Source organism: Rana temporaria, chromosome 10 (assembly GCF_905171775.1).
Source record: "Rana temporaria chromosome 10, aRanTem1.1, whole genome shotgun sequence".
NCBI classification, from domain to species: Eukaryota; Metazoa; Chordata; class Amphibia; order Anura; family Ranidae; genus Rana; species Rana temporaria.
The window spans coordinates 21,385,097-21,403,166 of NC_053498.1; the positions used below are offsets into that span (position 1 = coordinate 21,385,097).

The window sequence follows — 18,070 nt, forward strand, 5'->3', positions numbered from 1 at the left end:
TCCTGCCTGGTCTAGAGGAAGGTGTGCCAAGGAGGAGACCCAGGGGAGGCCCCTTGCTGGAGAGCGTCAGGAAGAAGGATGGTCTCTCAGAAGGGCCTGGCAGGGATGGACTGGCCATTGGGACTACAGGGAGTTTCCCGGTGGGCCGATGGCTCAGTGGGCCGGCTTCAGTGACAGCGGACCACCGCCCCCCTCTGGTCCTCTGTCTCTTCCTTCCTGCAGCGCTAACCTCCTCTCCCTCCTGCAGCGCTCACCTGGGGGGAACAAAGAAGCAGGGGGGAGGAGCAGAGGAGCAGGGGGGACGACAGAGGAGCACGGGGGAGGGGACAGACAGCTGACTCAACAGCTATGGCCTGGGAGTTTCTCACTTCTGCCTAATCTTGTCCCATAAAAGGGGGCACCAAACTGATCCTTTGCCCCGAGTGAAATAATGTCTAGCTTCCCCACTGGTACTGCCTATAAAAGAGAACCAGTACCAGCCGCTCTACTCTAATAAAGTAGAACAGCTAGTGGCTAGTGAAGGGGGAGAGGGGGCTTGGGTGGTCAGGGGGGTGCGGGAGTTGTCCGGCCGCCATGGGAGAGGCCTGTCAAAGTGGGCCAGTCTGGATGAAGTCCAGGGCCACATTTTTGTCCCAGTCCAGCCCTGGGACCTGGTGACTCACTTGGAGGAAGCACTACAATTTGGGAATGTGCTTACAGTGTTCCGGGTCGGCTTAAAGGTTCTGACACCGTGAAACTGGACATTGATCTGCATCTGGAGAGTCTGTAAGCGATCCTATACGGTATCTGGGACCCCTAACCCTTACCTCATTAACCATTCTGAAATAAACCTTTAAAAAAACAAAAGTGATTGGCACCCAATGTACTTTTTTATTCCCCTCATTTTAACCATGGACTCAGCACTGAAATGCTAGTCCGCCCTTGCCGGTGTCTTTTTGCCTTTGGGTTGTTAGAGGGGTGCTACATAAGGTCCCTATGGGACATACTGGGGCCAGTTTAGACAGCAGTCAATTAACCCACAAGAATGGCTTTGGAGTGTGAGAGAAAACCCACGCAAACACAGGAAGAACTTTCAAATTACATACTGGTAATGTCTGAACTGAGATCCTCAGTGCCACAAGGCAGATGTGCTAGTAACTTTTCTTTTTTTTTTTTTTTTCAAAATAATCTTATTTGAAAATGTGAGCTTTATCCCTTGAATCCCCTAATACATTTAAATCTGGTAATAGGGGCTAATGTTATGCATTTGGTCTTTGGTACGTAATCAGCTTCTACTGGCTTCTTTTCCCAGCACTCTCTGCTGCTCCTCATTGACTTCCAATGACCGTGATGGCGCTGTAGATCTGCACAGGCAGGGTTAGGTACCTGGTCAGTGTAACATTCTGTCCTTTAAAACTTTTCAGGAAAGGTCTCCATTTCCTGCTTGATTCGTTTCTCGATCAGCAACAATAGCTGGCTGTCAGTTGTTGGAATGCTGATGCTAACAAACACTTGCTTTTTAGTCTTCATTGCCAACCTCTGTGCAAAAGAACTTGAAGTAGGATCAGACTTGTCTCCAAGTATCAAAGTAGACAATGGTACCGTGTCATATCTGCTGCACATGGCCATCGCCAGGTTCCTCAGGCTGGGAGAGAAGCCGACCCACACTAGGAAGCAGTCCTGCAGGCTCATCACATGGAAGTGCACCGCTCTGTCACAGAGATGGGACGAGGGCTAGTAACTTTTCTAAAGCTACCAGTGTCTGCTAGGTCCCCTTGGACGAAGTCTTGAGGACAAAATGCACTGGGCCGTGTCCCTGGGGGCGCAAGGGCGGATCCAGAGTCTAGTCTCGGGAGGGGCACTGCCAGAAAATAAGGTGTTGCTTACAGAACTCAATTAGATGTCCGATGTGTCCGCTGCAATGTTGAGATGGTCAGAGACTGCAGACATGGTACAAGGGATGGTCAGAGACTGCAGACATGGTACAAGAGATGGTCAGAGACTGCAGACATGGTACAAGGGATGGTCAGAGACTGCAGACATGGTACAAGAGATGGTCAGAGACTGCAGACATGGTACAAAGGATGGTCATGGTACAAAGGATGGTCAGAGACTGGAGACATGGTACAAGAGATGGTCAGAGACTGAAAACATGGTACAAGAGATCAATGCAGCCTCATCAGTGCCCATCATTGCAGCCTCACGGTACATATGAATGCAGCCCCACTGTATATATGAACGCAGCCCCACTTTTGTATATAAATGCAGTCCCACTTTTGTATATACATTCAGTCCCACTTTTGTATATGAATGCAGCCCCACTTTTTTATATAAATGCAGTCCCACTTTTGTATATAAATGCAGCCCCACTTTTGTATATGAATGCAGCCCCACTTTTGTATATGAATGCAGCCCCACTTTTGTATATGAATGCAGCCCCACTGTTGTATATTAATGCAGCCCCACTGTTGTATATTAATGCAGCCCCACTTTTGTATATAAATTCAGTCCCACTTTTGTATATTAATGCAGTCCCACTTTTGTATATGATTGCAGCCCCACTGTATATATAAATGCAGCCCCACTTTTGTATATGAATGCAGCCCCACTTTTGTATATAAATGCAGTCCCACTTTTGTATATACATTCAGTCCCACTGTTGTATATTAATGCAGTCCCACTTTTGTATATAAATGCAGCCCCACTTTTGTATATAAATGCAGCCCCACTTTTGTATATGAATGCAGCCCCACTTTTGTATATGAATGCAGCCCCACTTTTGTATATGAATGCAGTCCAACTTTTGTATATAAATGCAGCCCCACGTTTGTATATAAATGCAGCCCCACTTTTGTATATTAATGCAGTCCCACTTTTGTATATAAATGCAGACCCACTTTTGTATATAAATGCAGCCCCACTTTTGTATATTAATGCAGTCCCACTTTTGTATATAAATGCAGCCCCACTTTTGTCTATGAATGCAGTCCCACTTTTGTCTATGAATGCAGCCCCACTTTTGTCAATGAATGCAGTCCCACTTTTGTCTATGAATGCAGTCCCACTTTTGTATATTAATGCAGCCCACTTTGTATATTAATGCAGCCCCACTTTGTATATGAATGCAGCCCCACTTTGTATATTAATGCAGCCCCACTTTGTATATGACTGCAGCCCCATTTGTATATTAATGCAGCCCCACTTTTGTATATTAACGCAGCCCCACTTTTGTATACAAATTCAGTCCCACTTTTGTATATTAATGCAGTCCCACTTTTGTATATGAATGCAGCCCCACTGTATATATAAATGCAGCCCCACTTTTGTCTATGAATGCAGCCCCACTTTTGTCTATGAATGCAGTCCCACTTTTGTATATGAATGCAGTCCCACTTTTGTCTCTGAATGCAGTCCCACTTTTGTATATTAATGCAGCCCCACTTGTATATTAATGAAGCCCCACTTTTGTATATTAATGCAGCCCCACTTTGTATATGAATGCAGCCCCACTTTGTATATGAATGCAGCCCCACGTTGTATATGAATGCAGCCTCACTTTGTATATTATTGAAGCCCCACTTTTGTATATTAATGCAGCCCCACTTTTGTCTATGAATGCAGCCCCACTTTGTATAAGAATGCAGCCCCACTTTGTATATGAATGCAGCCCCACTTTGTATATTAATGCAGCCCCACTTTGTATATGACTGCAGCCCCATTTGTATATTAATGCAGCCCCACTTTTGTATATTAACGCAGCCCCACTTTTGTATACAAATTCAGTCCCACTTTTGTATATTAATGCAGTCCCACTTTTGTATATGAATGCAGCCCCACTGTATATATAAATGCAGCCCCACTTTTGTCTATGAATGCAGCCCCACTTTTGTCTATGAATGCAGTCCCACTTTTGTATATGAATGCAGTCCCACTTTTGTCTCTGAATGCAGTCCCACTTTTGTATATTAATGCAGCCCCACTTGTATATTAATGAAGCCCCACTTTTGTATATTAATGCAGCCCCACTTTGTATATGAATGCAGCCCCACTTTGTATATGAATGCAGCCCCACGTTGTATATGAATGCAGCCTCACTTTGTATATTATTGAAGCCCCACTTTTGTATATTAATGCAGCCCCACTTTTGTCTATGAATGCAGCCCCACTTTGTATATGAATGCAGCCCCACTTTGTATATGAATGCAGCCCCACTTTGTATATGAATGCAGCCCCACTTTTTATATTAATGCAGCCCCACGTTTGTATATGAATGAAGCCCCACTGTTCATGGCACTCACACATTTTGTATATTAGTTTGTTGCATCTAATTATTTCACAGATTTTTTACATATTTTTATATATATATATTTTTTTGCAATTGTGTACCCACCGGATTTCTCTGGGTAGAGATTTATTGATTGTTGGATTCACATATATTAGAGCGTTTATTCATTAGTATCACCCTGCCATTTGGGATCCTCCTAGTGAGGGTGTCCCAATTGCTAGGAATTATTCACATTAGGTGTCTTATCTCACTAGCGCCCTCTCCCACATTTCTATTCATTGCACAGTAAATAATTTTATGTATTTTGTCTTCAGAGGAGCTGCTTGTTATTTGAAGTAGATAATAATATTTCACATAGTGTTGCTTATCACATTTGGCGCGGAAATACACCCCACTTTCATAACATGTTTGTTATTTAAAATTTTTTTTGCCTTTAGCGTTCCTTTAACAAAAATATTTTCTCCTTTTAGCCCTGGTTCACACTAGTGTGGCTTTGAACAAAAATAGTGCAGGAACCTAGCTTTTTCAAAGGTTGAATCGCACCGGTTTGAACGGTTCCATTGTTGCTAATGAGGTGAGACGTGTCATGTGACTTTGAACTCTCAAGTTGAATGACAAGTCGCACTGGTGGCCTCTTATACACTATGGGCTAGATTCAGGTAGGGGGACGTAAGTTTGTGCGGGCGTAGCGTATGTTATTTACGCTACGCCGCCGCAATTTAGAGAAGCAAGTGCAGTATTCACAAAGCACTTGCTCCGTAAGTTGCGGCGGCGTAGCGTAAATCTGCCGGCGTAAGCGCGCCTAATTCAAATGTGGAACAGGGTGGCGTGTTTTATGTTAATGACTAGTGACCCGACGTGATTGACGTTTTTAAAGCGGGGGTTCACCCTTAGAGGGCACTTTTTCCCCTTAGATTCATGCTCGTTTTCTCTAGGGGAATCGGCTATTTGTTTTAAAATATGTGCAGTACTTACCCGTTTACGAGATGCATCCTCTCCGTCGCTTCCGGGTATGGGCTGCGGGAATGGGCGTTCCTTCTTGATTGACAGTCTTCCGAGAGGCTTCCGACGGTCGCATCCAACGCGTCACGATTTTCCGAAAGAAGCCGAACGTCGGTGCGCAGGCGCAGTATAGAGCCGCACCGACGTTCGGCTTCTTTCGGCTACGAGTGACGCGATGGATGCGACCGTCGGAAGCCTCTCGGAAGACTGTCAATCAAGAAGGAACGCCCGCTCCCGAAGACCCATACCCGGAAGCGACGGAAGAAGATGCATCTCGAAAACGGGTACGTACAGCTCATATTTTAATACAAATAGCTGATTCCCCTAGACAAAACGAGCAGGAATCTAAGGGGAGAAAAAAAAATTTTTAATAAATGGGTGAACTCCCGCTTTAACGAACGGCGACATATCCCAGTGTGCATTGCTCCAAAGTACGCCGCAAAGACGTATTGGTTTCGACGTGAACGTAAATCACGTCTAGCCCCATTCACAGACGACTTACGCAAACGATGTAAAATTTTCAAATTTCGACTCGGGAACGACGGCCATACTTAACATTGGCTAGGCCAGCTATTTGTTCGACTAACTTTACGCCGGAAAAAGCCTTACGTAAACGACGTAAAAAAAATGCGCCAGGCGCACGTACGTTTCTGAATCGGCGTATCTAGTCATTTGCATATTCTACGCCGAACTCAACGGAAGCGCCACCTAGCGGCCAGCGTAAATATGCATCCTAAGATACGGCGCTCGTATCTTAGTCTTATTTAAGCGTATCTGGTTTCCAGAATACGCTTAAATTTACAACGGCGTAGATTCAGAGTTACGGTGGCGTATCTACTGATTCAGAGGTGTAACTGTCTCTGAATCTAGCCCTTAGGAGTTACAAAGTAAATCATCTGTCCAGCACAGGACACATCCGTAAAATAAACAGCTATGGAACACCAAGTGTAAAATGATAAAGCTAAAACTGAATTCTTACCTGTAGCAACAGAGATCCAGAGGACCAATGTCAGGATCGGCAGAGTCTTCATGATCGATGTGATCGGAGAACACTGACCTGTCCACGTATGTTTATTCAGACTCAATAAAACTCTTATTTATGACTCTCTCTTAGGGAAGTGCCTTTAAGTAACAGACACTTGAGATGCAGAAATGCAGTAATGAGTGGGTATGAAAGTGCAATTATTATAGGATTGCCAAGATCTCAGAATTATCCAATGAGACAGCAAACATTATGCTAATTGTCTTCTCAAATACAGTCACTCTATTTGTTTCAGCGACAAGATAATTAATAATATGATAATCGGATATTGGGCAGCACTCTGAGTCAATCAGGACTGGGCTGCCAATCGGAAAAAGTTTAAATATAATTACAGTATCTCCCAAAAGTCAGTACACCCCTCACACTTGTGTAACTATTTTCTTCTATCTTTTCATGTGACAACACTGAAGAAATGACACTTTGCTACAATGTAAATGTAGCTCCCCCTTACTTTCAGTATGGGCACTACGCTAAAGTTAGTGGGGAATGGGAGAGTTACTTTGCTCCCGTTCAAAATTTGCTAAAATTGGGACTTCTGTCACTCCAGAAAAGTCAACTGGGTCAGTCTGTGCTCCAGGGATGCAATACCATCCCTGGCCAGCAGGTGGCACCAGAGGGGTTCTGGCAGAGCAACTTTCCCCAGCAGCCAATCAGAGAAGTTTCTCCCTCGCAAGGCATGCTAGGGAGGGGTATATCTGTGACAGGTAGGGGTGCAACGGATCAAAAAACTCACGGTTCGGATCGTTCCTCAGATCAAGAGTCACGGATCGGATCGGCAAAAAAAATAAAAAAAATTCTCCCCCACTGTAATATCCACACCTCTCACCCCCCCCCCCCCACACTGTAATATCCACCCCCCACTGTAATATCCATGTATGCAATATTAGCTAGAACATCATGTTACTATGTGCAGAGAGGTACCATGCTGCAAGCCCTAGAGTAATGTCATGCAACTAAAGTATTTGTTGTATGATTTTACTGTGGGCTTTTTATCAAAGGCGGGTAAAGATTTGTTTTAGAGACAGAAGTGCCATATTACCAAAGACAATACTCTCCTCCTCCTCTGTGGGTGTAAACAGAGGAGGAGGGCCTCTGCCGGGTGTACCAAGATGGCCGCGGCTCCGGAGCTAGGCCGAATCCGCGGCCTTTCCTAATGTTATGTCCGCGGCTTCGGAGCTAGGCCGAAGCCGTGGCCTTTCCTAATGTTATGTCCACGGCTCCGGAAATTGGCCGAAGCCGCGGCCATAACATTAGGAAAGGCCGTGGCTTCGGCCTAGCTCCGGAGCCGCGGACATAACATTAGGAAAGGCCGCGGCTTCTGCCTAGCTCCGAAGGCGCGGCAATCCGTGGATCACAATGTGTTCCGATCCGAAGGGGGTGACCCGTTTGGATCACGGATCTGTTGCAGCCCTATTGACAGGTGTCATGTGCTAAGCAAGTTTCGCGGGGTCCCGGTTCCAGGTGCGACATCCACCTTCAGGGTGCGCGCATCCATGGACCCCGCCAGCGAGGCCCACCAGGTCAGAATTGCAGGCTACACAAACCCTCATCCGGAGGTAAAAAGGGACTCCAGTGACTTACTGGGTCCCCAGTTTTATTGAGAGGATCCCAGGCTGGGTGCCGTTCGATTGGGGGGTCGGCTTGAGGAGAACCTGGAGGCAGGTTGTCCAACAGGGCTTGAACGAACCAATCGGGGATCTGGTGACCGGAATGCTGACAGGTACGTTTTGCTGTCATCCGGTGACCTATGCTAAGACCTACTGGGAGGATTCGCTCTGCTCATCCATTTAGCTCACCTAAAGTAATTGGCCTGTGGCAGAGGTCCTAGAGCCAGGTCTGTGAGAGAGATCTGTTCCTCCCAGCAAATCCAAAGTGACACCTCAGCTGCCAGGCTTGTGAGAGGGGTCTGACCGGGGGCACTGTACCCACTCCAAATAGAGTGGCGACGAATAACATTTGGTACTATATTGAGCAAGTACTGCTCAATTAATATCCGGACCTGACACTGCAAGGTTCTCTTTTTCCTTCATCAACCTGCTCTTCCCACTAAATGTTGATGTTGGCCGTGTTTGGCCTGGAATAAAGCATTGGAAAACCCTTTATTCGCTGTCTGGACCTTCGCTCACTGCTTTGTTCTCCACCTGCACCCATATGCCACATTAAGGTAACTCAATATGTCGATCCAATTATTTTCCAGCTTTGCCTTATCCCTCCTGGGCATGGAGTTCACCAGAGCGTCACATGTTGCCACTGGAGTCCTCTTCACTCCTCCCTGATGACATCACAGAGCTGGTGGATGTTAGAGACCTTGCGCTCCTCCACCTTCTGTTTGAGGATGTCCCACAGATGCTCAATAGGGTTTAGGTCTGGAGACATGCTTGGCCAGTCCATCACCTTTACCCTCAACTTCTTTAGTAAGGCAGTGGTCATCTTGGAGGTGTGTTTGGGGTCATTATCATGTTGGAATACTGCCCTGCGGCCTAGCCTCCAAGGGTAGGGGATCATGCTCTGCTTCAGTATGTCACAGTACTGGCATTCATAGTTATTCATAGTATTGGCATTCATAGTTCCCTCAATGATCTGTAGTTCCCCAGTGCCGGCAGCACTCATGCCGCCCCAGAACCTGACACTGCCACCACCATGCTTGACTGTAGGCAAGACACACTTGTCTTCGTTCTTCTCACCTGGTTGCCCCCACACACGCTTCACACCATCTGAACCAAATAAGTTTATCTTGGTCTCATCAGACCACAGGACATGATTCCAGTAATCCATGTCCTTAGTCTGCTTGTCTTCAGCAAACGGATTGCGGACTTTCTTGTGCATCATCTTTAGAAGAGGCTTCCTTCTGGGATGACAGCCATGCAGACCAATTTGATGCAGTGTGCGGCGTATGGTCTGGGCACTGACAGGCTGACCCCCCACCCCTCCAACCTCTGCAGCAATGCTGGCAGCACTCATACATCTATTTCCCAAAGACAATCTCTGGATATGACGCTGAGCACGTGCACTCAACTTCTTTTGTCGACCATGTCGAGGCCTGTTCTGAGTGGAACCTGTCCTGTTATACCGCTGTATGGTCTTGGCCACCGTGCTGCAGCTCAGTTTCAGGGTCTTGGCAATCTTCTTATAGCCAAGGCCATCTTTATGTAGAGCAACAATTCTTTTTATTTTTATTTTTAGATCCTCAGAGAGTTCTTTGCCATGAGATCCATGTCAGATCAGTATTGAGAGGGCATTTGACAGGTGTTGTGAGGCGGTGTTATGTCACCTCCTTATTTAACCCTGTAAATAACTCACTACCACGTGTTTTGCACATGTGCGTGGCCCCAAGGACTTTTATTGATTGCATTTGGTGGTGGTAACATTTAATTTATGTTGTGGCCACTAATCACAGCATAGCAACCATAGAATGTGCACAGCCCTGAGCAGCTGCATGCCCAGGTTCAGGTAGGTGGTAAAACCATGGCTCAAGCGCCAGGTATTACTGCCCCCTTGCTGCATGTGTGAGCAAAGCCCAAGAGATGTGTTCCCAGATGCTAGTAGTAGTCTACTGGTTCAATTTTCTTGGTTTGTCTAAGGATCAGCTAATTAAAACAAATTTAGTTCTTACTCAACACATAATTCTGATCGACTTTTTCCCATGGATTCTTGTGCATAATTGCCTTTGTTTCACAATGCTGCAAGTTAATTAGGCTTCCTAATGATGTGAGTGTACACATCACATTCTGGAAAGGTTTAACACCTTCCTGACATGATACATAACCATATAGTTACACAGGTAGCAGGGCTGCCATCAGGGGGGTACAGGCAGTACACCTTTAAGGGGCCCGGATGGCAACCCCCTTTTTTTTTTTTGTGTAAGGGGCCCGGAGGTCCCCAGGGCCCCGGATGGCAACCCCCCCCCCCCTTTTTTTTTTATATATATATTTTTTTCTTTCTTTTTTTTTTCTTTTTTCTTTTTATTAAAGAGCCCGGATTTCCCTAAATAGCTACCTTTACCTTAGTGCAGTCCTCCTTCACTTACCTCATCCTTCCATTTTGCTTTTAAATGTCCTTATTTCTTCTGAGAAATCCTCACTTCCTGTTCTTCTGTCTGTAACTCCACACAGTAATGCAAAGCTTTCTTCCTGGTGTGGAGAAAGCTTCTTGAGGGGGGGGGGGGGGGGTCCTGACCCTCCTGCTCGCCCCCTCACCCCTCAAGAGGCTTTCTCCACACCAGGAAGAAAGCCTCGCATTACGGTGTGTAGTTACAGACAGAAGAACAGGAAGTGAGGATTTCTCAGAAGAAATAAGGACATTTAAAAGCAAAATGGAAGGATGAGGTAAGTGAAGGAGGACTGCACTAAGGTAAAGGAAGCTATTTAGGGATTTTTTTTTTTTACCTTTACAACCCCTTTAAAGCCTCGTACATACGATAAGTTAACCAGAGGATAACGGTCTGATGGTCAAAACCGATCGTGTGTGGGCCCTATAGGTTATTTACCCTTCGGTTTAAAAAAAGCCAACTTGCTTTAAAATTTAACCGATGGATTGGAAAAGGATGGGGGTGGGTGAATGATTTCCTAGATTGAGAAACAGTGACTCACAATCCCATCAAAAGAAAAATAAAGGAAAAGACAGTTATAGGGAGGAGAAATTCTCCTCCGAATATAGGGATTTTTGAAGTGAGGTGTTACTCTTAATATTCAAGGCAAGCGCACAAAACACAATGGTTTTTGAAAAATATCAAAATAAGTTTAATTTTCATATAAAAATCCATAAAAGTTTTCATATAAACAGTTTACATGATTATGACCACAAAATTTTTTTGTATAAAGAAATGAGAAAGAAAGAATTATAAATGCAGACTGCCAACTAGTTTTGCACTATTGTGCTTCGTCAGGGCTTGCAATTCGTTCTTTTCTTTTTAATTCTTTCTTTCTCATTTCTTTATACAAAAAAATTTTGTGGTCATAATCATGTAAACTGTTTATATGAAAACTTTTATGGATTTTTATATGAAAATTAAACTTATTTTGATATTTTTCAAAAACCATTGTGTTTTGTGCGCTTGCCTTGAATATTAAGAGTAACACCTCACTTCAAAAATCCCTATATTCGGAGGAGAATTTCTCCTCCCTATAACCGTCTTTTCCTTTATTTAACCGATGGATTGGTAACCGATAGGTCAAAACCGATCGTTAGTACGCACAACCATCGGTTAAAAATCCATGCATGCTCAGAATCAAGTCGACGCATGCTTGGAAGCATTGAACTTCTTTTTTTTCAGCACGTCGTTGTGTTTTACGTCACCACGTTCTGACACGATCGGTTATTTAACCTATGGTGTGTAGGCGTGACGGACCATCAGTCAGCTTCATCGGTTAACCTATGACAACGGTCCTTCAGACCATTGTCCTCTGGTTAACCTATCGTGTGTACGAGGCTTAAGAGAGCAAATTTTCCAAGGATGAGGGCTGCTCTCCAAGACTTAGACCGGGAGGGAATATTGGCATTAATGAACAAAGAACAGAAACGGGAATTCTTTAAAAAGACTGTATGCAAACTCACTGCGGTCAATAAGTTTAAAAGGCTAAAAAATGAAACCTATGAGGCTCATGGCAAAAGTTAAAATATCTATAAATGATAAGAAAGGAGCTTTAAAAAAAAAAAAATTGTTAAGGAACACTATCATTGTTTAAATGCTACAAAGAATATAACAGAATATGTAAAAAGGAAATCAAAGATGTAAAAATTCAATACGAACAACAAATTGCAAAAGATAGTAGGACAAACCCCAGAAAATTCTTCAAATATATTGATAAAAGGTCAGGTCTGAGCATGTATGCCTTTTAAAAAATAATGTGGAGCGGGTAACTAGGGACAAAGAGAAGGCAAATTTATAACATACCTTCTTCAGCTGTGTATACAAAGGAAAAGAAGCAGAAAAAGGGGTGCAGTGTGGGAAAGAACTTTCAACAACAAGCATCCAAGCGGTTATTTAGGCAAACAAGGATCATTAGTCGGGTCTCAATTCCAATCCTTACGGAGGTATACACACGGGTGTGATGCATGCTGCAGTCCCCTTTATAGTGTGGAATTGAGACCCGACTAATGATCACTGGCATTAGTCTATACTGTACTATACCATATAACCTTGTCTTCCTGCTGTGCGTATGCAACTGTGCCATTCACAGGCTCACCCGAGCCACTTCTGCTAACATCAATCAACTCAAGCTATTTGTTCCCAGCCGCACCTTATGTTTGCAGGATATTGGTAGGGCTCCAGGGCATACAGGATCTACAGATGTAAATGCACCATTTTTGACCATTCCTTTTTTTAGTCCACACCTCAATGTCCTTTAGGGCATTGTATTTGCATCTGTTGTCCTCTAGTCCTTGATATGATCCGGATCTGTGTGCTGTGTGTTTGTTTCTGCTTTTGTCTGGTTTTTAATCTTTGGTGTTTCCGTGCATGCACTGAGTGACACTAAGAAGCTTTGCGCCTTTTTTAATGTTTAAAACGTTTTCAATAAAATGCAAGTTTTTTTTTACTACCCATCTAGCCTTGTCTGCCTAAATAACTGCTTGGATGCTTGTTGTTGTTGGGAATTCTTTCCCACACGGCTCCCCTTTTGGTTAGAGGGCTGACCACCGAATGGTGTAGTAGGCCTTGGAGTAGCGCTTCATTCAACTATAGAAACCCCTGTCTTTTTTCTTTTCGGGTGTATACAAAGGAGCATAGAGGAGCCCATGTCCATGATGGGGGTGGTAGTGACACAGCCCCAAATGATCCACAATGGCTCAAAATGATATGGTCCATAAATATTTAGACAGAATAAAGGTAGATAAAAGCACCTGGACCAGATAACATACACCCACAGATCCTAAAATAATTTAGCTCTGTCATTTCAAGGCCATTGTTTCTAATTTTAGTGATTCTTTAACTACTTGCCTACCAGCTGCCGTCATTTTACGGTGGCAGGTCAGCTCCCCTGCGCGAGAGCCCGTAGCTATACGTCGGCTCTTGCGCAGGCCACTAGGGGCGCGTGCGCGCACCTCGCTAGCCCCCGGCTCGCGTGCGCGATCGCCGCCGGGCACACGCAATCGCTCGTTACAGAGTGGGGACCGGGAGTTGTGTGTGTAAACACACAGCTCTCGGTCCTGTCAGGGAGAGAAATGTTGATCTTCTGTTCATACAACGTATGAACAGAAGATCAGTCATTTCCCCTAGTGAGGCCACCCCCCCTACAGTTAGAACACACCCAGGTAACATACATAACCCCTTCCCCGCCCCCTAGTGTTAACCCCTTCATTGCCAGTGGCATTTTTATAGTAATCCAATGCATTTTTATAGCACTGATCGCTATAAAAATGCCAATGGTCCCAAAAATGTGTCAAAAGTGTCCGAAGTGTCCGCCATAATGTCGCAGTACCGAAAAAAAAACGCTGATCGCCGCCATTACTAGTAAAAATAAAATATTAATAAAAATTGTAAACGCTATAACTTTTGCGCAAATCAATAAACACTTATTGTTTTTTTTTTTTACGAAAAATATGTAGAAGAATACGTATCGGCCTAAACTGAGGAAAAAAAATGTTTTTTTATATATTTTTGGGGGATATTTATTATAGCAAAAAGTAAAAAAAAATTTTTTTTTCAAAATTGTCGCTCTATTTTTGTTTATAGCGCAAAAACTAAAAACTGCAGAGGTGATCAAATACCACCAAAGAAAGCTCTATTTGTGGGGAAAAAGGACGCCAATTTTGTTTGGGAGCCACGTCGCACGACCGCGCAATTGTCAGTTAAAGCAACGCAGTGCCGAATTGCAAAAAGTGCTCTGGTCTTTGACCAGCAATATGGTCCAGGGGTTAAGTGGTTAAGAGCGGTCTGAAAAGCACCAGGCCGCGCATCGCAAAGGGACTGCGCTTTTGGGATTGCTCAATCTCTGGCCAAAAAAGTTAAAGTGAGTTAAACCGACATCTATTAATCATAATACCACATCAACCAAAGTTATTGTATAGTTACAATCAAGACATAGAAGTATGTTGTGTACTCAAAAGTCCTCGCCGGGAATTCACATAAATTGAAAAAAAGTTCAATCAAAAGGTATGCTCAAAAATAAATGGTATGTTCACAAATGGGACTGTGGGCCAGATTCACGTAGGGCAGCGGCGGCGTAACGTATCATAGATACGTTACACCGCTGCAATTTTTCATCGCAAGTGACTGATTCACCAAGCACTTGCGATGAAAACCTACGCCGGCGGCCTCCGGCGCAAGGCGGGCCAATTTAAATGGGCGTGTGCCATTTAAATTAGGCGCGCTCCCGCGCCGGACCTACCGTGCATGCTCCGTTTCCGAACTCCCGCCATGCATTGCACGCCGTGACGTCATTTTTTCGAACGGCGACGCTCGTATCGTAATTCCGTATTCCCGGACGGCTTACGCAAACTACGTTATTTTTTAAATTTCGACGCGGGAACGACGGCCATACTTTATACAGCAATACGATTGCTGTGTAAAGTTAAGGCACCAAAAAAAAAAAAGACTAACTTTGCGACGGGAAACTAGACTAGCGGCGACGTAGCGAACGCGAAAAACCATCGGGAATCGCCGTAACTCCTAATTTGCATTCCCGACGCTGGTTTACGACGCAAACTCCCCCCAGCAGCGGCCGCGGTATTGCATCTTAAGATCCGACAGTGTAAAACAATTACACCTGTCGGATCTTATGGCTATCTATGCGTAACTGATTCTATGAATCAGTCGCATAGATAGAAACAGAGATACGACGGCGTATCAGGAGATACACCGTCGTATCTCCACTGTGAATCTGGCCCTGTGTATCTTTTGTAATTAAGCTCCATGCTGCTCCTTCAAAGCATATTAGAAACATTTGTACAATTGGTATATTCGTTTTTACAGGTAAGCCCTGTAACATATCTCTAGCATTCCTTATCAAGTGCGCAGATTCACCTATAAAAAGTAATTGCGTGGGAATATTCAAATCCCATATCTCTTCATCATGCTATGTCAGGTGAATCATTCATGTGCATAGCTTAACCCATGTGATCACGTGGCTTGTGAATGAGCAGATGCATACATGTTCTCAGCAAACTATGTGCAGGTGAATTCATATAAACTTGACACGTAAATGCACAAATATGCACTGAGGAACCTTAGGGGGAACTTCACAGAAACAAGCCCATCTTGAATAGAAAACAATTCTTCATACAGGATCCATAAAATAATAATATACAAAAAGGTGTAATCTCAATGGTTCTATATACCTTATGCATGGCTCAAAATGTCAAGTCCTGAGCTACTAGCCAGGCCATAAGGGTTACTCGCCACCAGTTGCCCCACCCAACTCCTACCATGACCCGCCCCTAATCACGTCCTCGTAAATTATCTCATGAGATTACCCTTAAATGTTTTATGCAGAATTAAGTTACAAAAATAAATATTAACACATTTATCAGTGTTGCCTATCAGTGCAGCCTCACCATTGCCCATTAATGAAGCCTGACCAGTGCCTGATAAGGATTAAACCCCTGACTCAACTTCAGGGCAAAAACCCATTCTACCGTTGACCCAAATTATGAAAGCATGCAGAAAGCTGAAGAACAGACTGCTTCTTTCGGTATTCCAGCGTCAGAGAGACCGAACCCATTTATTTCCATAGCTTTATAGATAAAATGGCATCACACACATGAGCACAATTGATTGGTTCAGTCCACACATGGTGGTTTATCCTTGCAAGTCCATATTTGGCACAAACAGCCTCATGTTATACAGGGCTCTTACACCCAAGTTTACAGGGGCTTTCTTCACTCAGAGCCATATTTGGTCCTTTGGTGGAAGAAGAGGGAGGAGGGGGTTTGAAGTGACATCCGTTTCTTATTATTAGTCCTTCTGTGTCTCCATTTCAAGCTGAACTTTAAAACATTATAATCTGTTTCTTCATTTAAGGATAATAACAGTATTGTAACATATACCCATACATACATATGTATTCATATCTTATATAGATCAAGAAATAAAAGAAGATAAAACAAATAAACGATATAAGAAAAGAAAAACAACACTTCAGTGGTTATATAAAAGAAATGGCATAACACAAAAAATATTCATTTTAGGGGAAACCTATTGGATATTTAGGCTTAACACTAAGGCCCGGATTCAGAAACGACATACGACGGCGTATCTCTGAGTGTGCGGGGTCGTATCTATGCGCCTGATTCAGAGAATCAGTTACGCATAGATTTCTCTAAGCTCCGACCGGCGTAAGTGTCTTACACCGTCGTATCTTAGGCTGCATATTTACGTTTACGTTAGGCTTTTTCCGGCATAAAGTTACCCCTGCTATATGAGGCGTAGCTAATGTTAAGTATGGACGTCGTTCCCGCGTCAAGTTTTTAACATTTTACGTCGTTTACGTAAGTCGTTCACGAATAGGGCTGTACGTAAGTTACGTTCACGTCTAAAGCATTGACGATTTGCGGTGTAATTTCGAGCATGCGCACTGGGATTTTTTCACGTAAAAAAAAAAACGTCAAATACGCGGGGACACAGTTAATATACATAAAACACACCCACATCATCCACATCCGACACACATACGTTACGCCGCCGTAACTAAGGGCGCAAGTTGTTTCTGAATACGGAACTTGCGCCCAAATTTACGGCGGCGTAACGTATCTGCGATACGTTACGCCCACCCATAGATAGACAATTCTATCTGAATCTGGGCCTAAGTCTTCCAATGGCCTCAATGAGGAGCTCAATGTGAATACCTTCTTCTAATCCTATTGTGCTCTAGGCAAAGCTTTTTGATCCTCCTGGTGAGCAGTTGCAGTCACTCCTGGACTCGCTCCTATAGCACTGCGTTTATTTTCAGCGTTAGCCACTTTAGATCGAAGAAGCAACATGCTTTGAAATGTGTTCCTAACTTCCAGCACACTCCCAGCGGTGTCAAGCATGCTTTCCATCTGGGCTTATCTACCAATTAAGGATAACTTATAATTTTTACCAATAAATAAACTGTAAACCACCAAATACTACTTGGTTAACAAAGAAAAAAAAAAACTTGTAAATGTATATGAATCAATGTTTATTATTTAAGAAAAAAAGAAAGAAAAGAAAACAATTAAAAAAGTTATTTGAAGAAATTCAGATTAAACAAAATATAAAATATTTATATTAAGATCAATTAATTATCATTTATAAACATCAATCAACATATATGAATTTATTCATAAATTCATATATGCCAGTCACATTTACACAGTAATCAGTGAATAGTTATAGCACTGTTTGCTGTATAAATGTGAATGGATCCAAAATAGTGTCAAAAGTGTCCCGGGGTGTCCATCGCAATATCACAGTCACGATAAAAATCACTGATCGCCGCAAAAAAAATAAAAATGCTATAAATCTATCCACTATTTTGTAGCCGCTATAACTTTTGCGCAAACCAATCAATAAACGCTTATTGCGATTTTTTTTTACCAAAAATATGTAGAAGAATAACGTGTCGGCCAAAACTGAGGAAAACATTTGTTTTTTTTTTTATATATTTTTGGTGATATTTATTATAGCAAAAATTAAAAAATATATATATATTTTTAAATTGACGCTCTTCTTTTGTTTATAGCGAAAAAAATAAAAACCGCAGAGGTGATCAAATACCACCAATAGAAAGCCCTATTTGTGGGGGAAAAAATGACCGCGCAATTGTCATTCAAATTGTGACAGCGCTGAAAGCTGAAAAATG

General features: G+C 43.4%; 1 protein-coding gene across 1 annotated transcript; it reads right to left on the minus strand.

Annotated features, from left to right (window-relative positions):
- Positions 1-1,167: 1,167 nt before the first annotated feature.
- Positions 1,168-12,279, minus strand: LOC120915804 (proteasome assembly chaperone 4-like). The gene is made up of 2 exons (XM_040326603.1): positions 12,202-12,279; positions 1,168-1,713 (listed from the first exon to the last, which is right to left on the minus strand). The coding sequence occupies exons 1-2, from the start codon at positions 12,277-12,279 to the stop codon at positions 1,390-1,392; spliced, it is 402 nt and encodes a 133-aa protein (XP_040182537.1). The 3' UTR covers positions 1,168-1,389.
- Positions 12,280-18,070: the final 5,791 nt, after the last annotated feature.